Here is a 7,853-nt window from a genome sequence, read left to right on the forward strand (position 1 = left end):
TGAGTATGCTAGGCCTCCAAGGGGAGTGGATTGAGGGAAAGTCCGAAAGGGGACGTTGGGCCTCCAAGGGGTAGATTGAGGGGAAGCTCGAAAGGGGACGTTGGGCCCTAAAAGGGTGGGAAAGTCCGAAAGGGGACCTTGGGCCTCCAAGGGGTAGATTGAATGGAAGCTCGAAAGGGGACGTTGGGCCCTATAAGGATGGATTGAGGGAAACCCGAGAGAAAAAACCCAAAAAAGACAATATCAGCTAAGGTTACCCGATGAGTTAAGCATAAATGTTATGGATTATTGGAACATCTAGGGTTTAGAGGGGCAATTATGGAATAATATTTTTGAGCCCATGGGCCCACAAGCTTGTAGAATATGAAATCGGGTTGTCGGGTATGGCCCAACCAAAAGTCGGGTCAAGGCCGATTCCTGCCGGACTCTTCTTCTTCCCCACGCTACCACTTTTGAAAGCATTGGAGTTTACTCAGAATTCATTCACTTCTTTGTTTTTTTTTTCTCCCTTCTCCTCACGTTTGATTAGCCATGGCTGCCGCATCTGCAACCGCCATTCATCGGAATCAGGTGAGTGATGCAGGTTTTTGAGGTGTTTGATTCACAAATTCTTGTTTAAGTTTCGAGAAATGATGAAAGATGATGTTAATACTTGAATCTAGCGAATGAGTTTTGAGTACCGGAGTATCAGGATTTTATTGCTTTAAGCTTAGTTTTCTTTCATACTGATGCTTCGTTTTTAACCAGGTTGATCTGTCCGACTTCATTAACTGGTCTGGTATCGAGTGCCTTAACCAGAATTTCAGTCACACTTTTACAAATGCTCTTAGCCAGGTGCTGTTTGTTAATATTTTGACCAGAGCTGTTTATCAGTTGCATGTACTTCGTTGTAGTTTTTTGATTTTCTTCACATGGCTGAATTATTCGTTTATCGATTCAATGAAGTTAAAGATGATGCTGAGTTAGATTAGCTTCCTTGCATAATATAATTTCCTTCTCTCTTTTCTTCTAATTGTAAGTCTTTCGATTTTAATATCTTCTTGAGACTTTATGTGGGAATGGTGTATACTAAATGAGTTCTCAATATGTGTCTAACAAATATTGGAAGTGTATTGACTTTGTACAGCTCGTATTTTTTAACACATATCTGTTGTGCTAACAAGTGTCCGATATATGTTCAATAAGTTTTAAAGTGTCGAAGTGTCCAACACATGTTGGGCACGGGCACTCTTGCCACATTAAAATGTCTGTGCTTCTTAAGGGCTAGCTATATGGAAGTTGGTGGATATGAACTTAGCTCTCTTAGGCCAAGTGGCTATGCCGCTTTCTTTTAGAGTCTTATTCTTTATGGCGTATGATTATTGTTAGCATGACTGTCACTTCAGGGGTGGGTCACATATGTGGTCTCTGAACTAAAGACATATTAAAAGTCCTTGGAAAACCATTTTCTATTGCATACCGAGCTTTATCAACTACATTAAATTCTCTGTGGGGAGCAGGGCTTGCATTCGTTTATGGGAAGAATTTTGGGCCGGTATCAACGTCTTTCAAAATTCTCTTCTCGTCTTTATAATATTTCCCTTTGAAAGAGATGTTGGTCAATTCATTGATAATTCGTAATGAACTTCCTTCCTTCCACTTGATTTTCATTTTCATTTTCATTTTCATTTTCATTTTAGAAGATATCTTTGTGATATTGAGTCGAGATTTATCCTAATATTATCTCCATTTTTAGTAATACGCATAGTTGGGTTCTTCAGCCATCTGACATCTTTTGTTTTTTTACCCTTCTCCCCATCCCCCTCTTTCACTCTGATTTCGAAGGCTAAAATCTAGGTTTTTCACCTGGCTGGTTTCTTTGGGAGGATTAGACACACACCATAGACTTTATCTAGAAGCCTTCATCTTTGTCTGAAAAAAGATCATTTGCTATAGAGATGTCACTTTTTCGTGAAACTTTAGAGTTGATTTTTTCACATGTTTGGAGTCAGTGTAGCTACTCCCGAAGGTTGTGGGATATGGTGGCGAAGGTGCTTATTAACCCAATTTTCCATAATAAGGGTCTGATTCAGTGGCAAGCAATTTTCTCACTATTTTGTTGAATCTATGGATTGCGAGAAATAAAGTATTTCGAGGGTACCGAAGTCTTGGAAGAGGTTTGGAGTTTGGAAAATTTTAATCTCTTGTGGCGTTCTCTTTATCTTTTTATTCTTAACCATTGAACCAACCTACTGTAATTTTGTTTCAAGTTTTTGTTTATAGACTTATCTGTTTGGGTCTATTTTTTATGCCACTCCTTTTGTGTATTCATTCAGCTCATTAAAAGTTGATGTATTATATAATGCAAGAGGCTAAAATACCATTTTTGGTCCATGTAATTTGACACTTGTTCCATTTTAGTTCCTATACTTTCGAATGTAGAATTAATTTAGTCATTATTAATTTGAATGGTAAAATAATAATTTTTATTAAAGGAAAGACATTGTGAGTATCTTTTCAACATTGTGAGTATCTTTTATTATTATTATTATTATTTTTTTTGTTGAGAAAGTTAATCATGAACAATATAGGGACTAATTTTAAGATTTACTAGAAGACGGAGACTACATTATTACATTTGAAAGTACATAAGACTAAAATAAAACAAGTATCAAATTCTGGGGTCAAAATGGTATTTTTGACCTAAAAGAAAATTTTCATGATAAAATAGGCATCTCTTTTTCCCTGTAATTTCTTCCCAACAGCCAAGGGAAATTATTATACCGAGGGTTTGAAGCAACTTTTCTCTTAAAATAGACTTGTAGGGATAATGATAGCTTGCTTTTGGAGAGTGATGCGGATGAGCAGATTTTAATGTACATACCTTTTAACCAAGTCATTAAATTGCATTCCTTGGTCATCAAGGGACCTGAAGAGGAAGGCAAGTATTCTATTACACCTTTTATTAGTTCTAATTGGTTTATTTTCTTCTGGATATTCCTATTTCAGTATTGCTTTTCATGTATAATTATAGTTCATCTAATCTATTGGCATATTTTTTTTTAACATGTCTTACATGTCCAACGTGGCCAATGGGGTATGATCATTACATTTTAAAGTCTTACTTATTTGATTTTTTTTTTTGGGTTGTTCACTCCCTTTCCCTTGTCCCTCCTGTGCTCTAGTCTTGTAAATCCCTTGTTACCGCGTCTACAGTTTTTTTGCTGTGGTGATGGAGTAATGGACTATAAACAGAGAAACAGAAAATTTCTCAGGGTTAGAAAGAAAGACAACCTTGAGTTTGGGGGTGTATAACTCTGCTTTCTTTGTTTTCTATCAAAACTTTTGTAAACTTCTCTTCTCTTAATCCCAGCCAATTGCGAAGTTCTTTTTTTAGTAATTCTTTGCTGTGGGAGGATGTTGAATTCTAATCTTTCCTGCCCTTTGGTTTCTCTCGTACCTTTATATATTTCTTTCTAGTCAAACAAATATATCGTAGTATCTCTTATTAAATGGAAAATTACTGCCATGGAATGTTGCAATCGCCTAACCAGGAACGATTGCTCTCTTTAATTCTGCTTAATAACAAATCGCAGGATTCTAACATTGAGGTTGTTCTCCAGGCCCTAGGACTGTAAAGCTTTTCTCAAACAAGGAGAATATGGGATTTGGGTAAACTAATTGTGTTCTTTAGTTGATATTTAGTATAAGTATTTTCTAAATATTATCAGTTGAGGATTGTCTATTTCATGTTTGTTGCAGCAACGTCAATGACTACCCTCCAAGTGACACGATTGTACTTTCCCCAGATAATCTTACGGTAGAGTTTCCATACTTGTATCTGTATCTCATCACAAAAATGGAAAACTCTCTAGGAGAGACTATACACAGGAATTAGGACAGCATTGTTTTATTGCTATGCTTTGTAGGGAAAGCCAGAAGTTGTAAAGTACGTGAAATTTCAAAATGTTCGCAGGTGAGTCGTTTTTATTTGTCTTCAATTAGATCGTATATTGAAAGTATCAGTTGATTGTTCTGAATAATTTGAATCTTTATCAGCTTGACAATTTTTATAGAGGACAACCAATCTGGTGCTGATACTACAAAAGTTCAAAAGATTGCCTTGTATGGAACAACGTAAGTTTTTTTTTAACAATTAACATTATATTTCATTTGAGTTATTTTTGTCTTCTCTTCTTCCTTTGCTATGTTTTAACTGAATTACTCTATTCCACGATCAATAAGCTTAGATAAGGCGAGTTTATAATTAAATTACTTTGTCTATGACTGAGCGATTGCATATGAGCCATATCCAAATGGATTAGAGCACACCCCACTTGCAATTGTTCTCAAGGTCTTCAGTCTTCAGTGTAGAATTTGGGTTGATAAGTAATCAATCTTATAATAGCATTTGTGTGCCCTGACGAGGGGGTAAGGTTGGATGGACGTATACAGTTGGATCTTCTATGTTGGGTTTGCGAGAGAGAGAGAGAGAGAGAGAGAGAGAGTTTATGAAGGGTTTGTCATTTGTCTCAGATCTCAAGGTAGCTTGTCCTTATTGACTTATAGAATGGTGTTTTAAAATGTCCAAGCATTTGGGAGCTCTTTCATCATAGATTAGCTCTCCCTTCTTTGCATATCTACCAACTACATGCAGTTGCTAGCATCACTATCTTATTGTTGGGATGTTAAGTGCAGCTGTGTGAGATCTCACGTCGGTTAGAGAGGAGAATGAAACATTCTTTATAAGGGTGTGGAAACCTCTCCCTAGTAGACGCGTTTTAAAACCGTAAGGCTGATGGTGATACGTAATGGGCCAAAGCGGACAATATCTGTTAGCGGTGGGCTTGGGCTGTTGTTGGAGGCTAACTAACAACCAACAATTAACTGCTTGATCATTTGCTCGGCTCTGTGACATATACCATTCTGGAATCGGTCAGAGCCTAGAGTGACATTATTTATGATGTAGGAAGATCTTTTGAAAAGAATATCAATTAGGCATCACTTATGTCAGTAGTCTTTATCACAAACTTCAAACTACTTTTGTGAAATGACCATTATAGTATAGACTTGGGAGTGTGCATCTGAAAATGCTCCTCTCTTGGACATTTGATTTGAACAAATGTGGGGTTGAAGATTAGACCTTCATCTTCCAAAAAAGTAATAGGTATTTTATCCACTAACCAATGCTCTGATTAGTTCATCTTCGGAAATTTCATACCAGAGTTTTGCCATTTTCATCATTACTTGATGTTGGCTAACAAAGATTTTAAATCTCATCACTTCTTTTATAGATTATTTTCTTATCAGCAAAGGTAGTACTTATATAATGGATAATCCTCTCGAGTTCTGTTTTTCGTATTTTATTCCACAATGAGTGATGCATGTATTATGCTTTAGGGGACAGCATCAAAGTACAAACTATGGTCAGTCATCCATGAACTATGTCGACCATCTCGTGTATTATAATCCGAACTTATATTGCACAATCCCACCCATGGTGGGATAGGAATAGAGGGAGAACGGCATTCAACTCCATTCCATTTTTTCTTTATGCTTGGCGAAATGTTGAAAGTATTACTGATCTGTTATGCAGGGTTGAAACAACAGACATGAAGGGTCTGAAGAAGATCGAGGACCACTGAATGCAACAAGACACGAATCAAAGATTGTGAGTAATTGATATCAAAGATCAATTTGCTTTGAAGATAAGAACCAACTTATAATAGATTTCGATGTCATATCCTGGAATTTTGATGAGTTACATCTGTTTATTTGATGGCGATGCGTAGTTCATTCAATATTTCACATCTTTGCACATTATTTTAGGTAATTTGATGGTGATAAATTCTCTGACTCTTAGCTCTGCTTGGACATGGTTGAGAATACAAGGGGCATATTGGTTTATGTATGGTGCTCAAACTTATGAGTTATTTGTTCTCATTAAGGTTGATCCAACCATACTAATGAATGACCCTTTAAGATCATCATCTTATGTGAGAATTTCTCTGAAAAAGGGGGAAAAGCTCAAAAACTGCTAATGGATCCAGAAAGTAGAGCTTGTTTGATAGTATATTTGAAGGTTAAGATTTTGTTATTAGTGCTTTGATATGTGAATATAGAAGCAGGATAGATTGCAAGACTCCGGAACATATTGTTATCAAGGATCACTAGATTATAGTGAAAGGATGATTTTCTTAATAAAATACATTAGATTATGGTGAAAGGATGAAAAAACTAAGTACAATTTTAGAAAATCAAACTGTAATTTAGCACAAATGTGATGTCCCACATTGGTTGGGGAGGAGAACAAAACACCCTTTATACGGAGCCTTGAGAAGAAACCCAAAAAGGATAATATCAGCTAGTGATGGATTTGGGTTATTACAAATGATATCAGAGCCAAACACCGAACGATGTGACAGCCTTCTGGCTGTTCCTCGAAGGGGGGTAGACATGAGACGATGTGTCAATAAGGATGCTGGCCCCCAAAGTGGGTAGATTTGGTGGTGGTCCCACATTGATTGGAGAAATGAATGAGTGCCAGCGAAGACGCTGGGCCCCGAAGGGGGTGGATTGTGATGTCTCACATTAATTGGGGAGGAGAACAAAACACCCTTTATAAGGATGTGGAAACCTTCCCTAGTAGACGTGTTTTAAAACCGTGAGAGGAAGTCTGAAGAGGACAAAGAGGGAGCCCAAAGAGAATAATACCTGCCTGAAGAGGACAATAGGACCCTCTTCAGGACAATATCTGCTAGGTGGATTTGGGTTTTTACATCAAATGAACCTAAATGATTATTTGACAAAATTTTGATACCATAATTTTTGTTTAAAAAAGGGGGAATAGAATTAGTTGCTTCTGTTACATTCATTTTTTATTCATTTTTGACCCATAAATTAGCTCACCAAACAGACATACTTGCTGATCCACAATTTAGATTATTGAAGATCCGCTTTACACACTGCAGCAAACCTTCAAAATCATCTCGACCACATATGATTTCTTATGAACTCTGTTCGGCCAACTTGAAGAGAACCATACGGATCTCGAAGCTCTCATTTTTATTGAGCTAAAACTTGCGAGAATACAAATCAATGCTACCAATTTGGAACTTTGATGTCGAGTCGATGTCACGAACGGTCAAGAATGTAAACCTGAACCCATGTTTTACAAGTTAGAGAAGTGCAAGTAATCGTGCTTCAATCTTATAATTATAAGTTTTAATAGAATTTACAGAAGGAAAAAATTCATATCTATTCATAAACTTGTTCAGTTGTATCAATTTTTATCCTATACTTTCAATTTTTATCCTATACTTTCAATTTCATCAATTTACACCTAGATATTAAACTTGGAATAGAGCAATTTCGGCCCTTTATTTTGATTTGGTTTGAAAATTTATTAACAAAAAGTATTCTCAAACCGGTTTGAAAATTCATTAACAAAAGTATTCTCAAACATCAAACATCTAATTTATCTGTTCATTGAGAAGATTGATAGAAAGCGAGTAAAAAGTGAATTTTTCCCGAAGATTTACCTGAAAGCATTTGATAAGTAACCAGTTTTGGCAACAAAGAAACTCCTACGTTGAAAACGGTTGTCAAACATCTGATTTGTTTGTTCATCGAGAAGATGCCAACTGCTTCCCCCATCTTCACTTCCCTCAACCAACCTATCTCCACAAATGGCCAAAAGTAAGATCACTATGAAAAAAAATAATCTTAGAAAATTTCTTTCCTCTCTTTATCTCCACTTTATAATCCTATTTCGGACTTGATGGTCAAACAGACCACCAAATATGTTTTTGATCTTTTCAGTGAGAAATATGAAAGACGGTATAAAGACCAACAAGAACAAGTCCACAAAAGGA

At 36.3% G+C, this 7,853-nt stretch overlaps 2 protein-coding genes across 2 annotated transcripts in view; one reads left to right on the top strand and one right to left on the bottom strand.

Moving 5' to 3' along the window:
- The first annotated feature begins 461 nt into the window (after positions 1 to 461).
- On the top strand, positions 462 to 5,963 carry LOC111798833 (PITH domain-containing protein At3g04780-like). The gene is made up of 8 exons (XM_023682172.1): positions 462 to 570; positions 748 to 834; positions 2,797 to 2,920; positions 3,603 to 3,651; positions 3,742 to 3,799; positions 3,909 to 3,955; positions 4,039 to 4,116; positions 5,576 to 5,963. Exons 1-8 carry the CDS (start codon positions 532 to 534, stop codon positions 5,622 to 5,624), a joined length of 531 nt encoding a protein of 176 aa, XP_023537940.1. The 5' UTR covers positions 462 to 531; the 3' UTR covers positions 5,625 to 5,963.
- Positions 5,964 to 6,809: 846 nt separating this feature from the next.
- The window catches only part of LOC111798864 (peptide-N(4)-(N-acetyl-beta-glucosaminyl)asparagine amidase-like), a 7,527-nt gene continuing 6,483 nt past the window's right edge, over positions 6,810 to 7,853 (bottom strand). The window contains exons 13-14 of the mRNA XM_023682215.1: positions 7,521 to 7,724; positions 6,810 to 7,137 (exon numbers count right to left, since the gene is read on the bottom strand). Of these exons, the coding sequence (XP_023537983.1) occupies positions 7,053 to 7,137; positions 7,521 to 7,724 (289 nt within the window). The 3' untranslated portion in view covers positions 6,810 to 7,052. The remainder of the gene's footprint in view (positions 7,138 to 7,520; positions 7,725 to 7,853) is intronic.

This window comes from Cucurbita pepo, chromosome LG07 (genome assembly GCF_002806865.2).
Source record: "Cucurbita pepo subsp. pepo cultivar mu-cu-16 chromosome LG07, ASM280686v2, whole genome shotgun sequence".
NCBI classification, from domain to species: domain Eukaryota; kingdom Viridiplantae; phylum Streptophyta; class Magnoliopsida; order Cucurbitales; family Cucurbitaceae; genus Cucurbita; species Cucurbita pepo.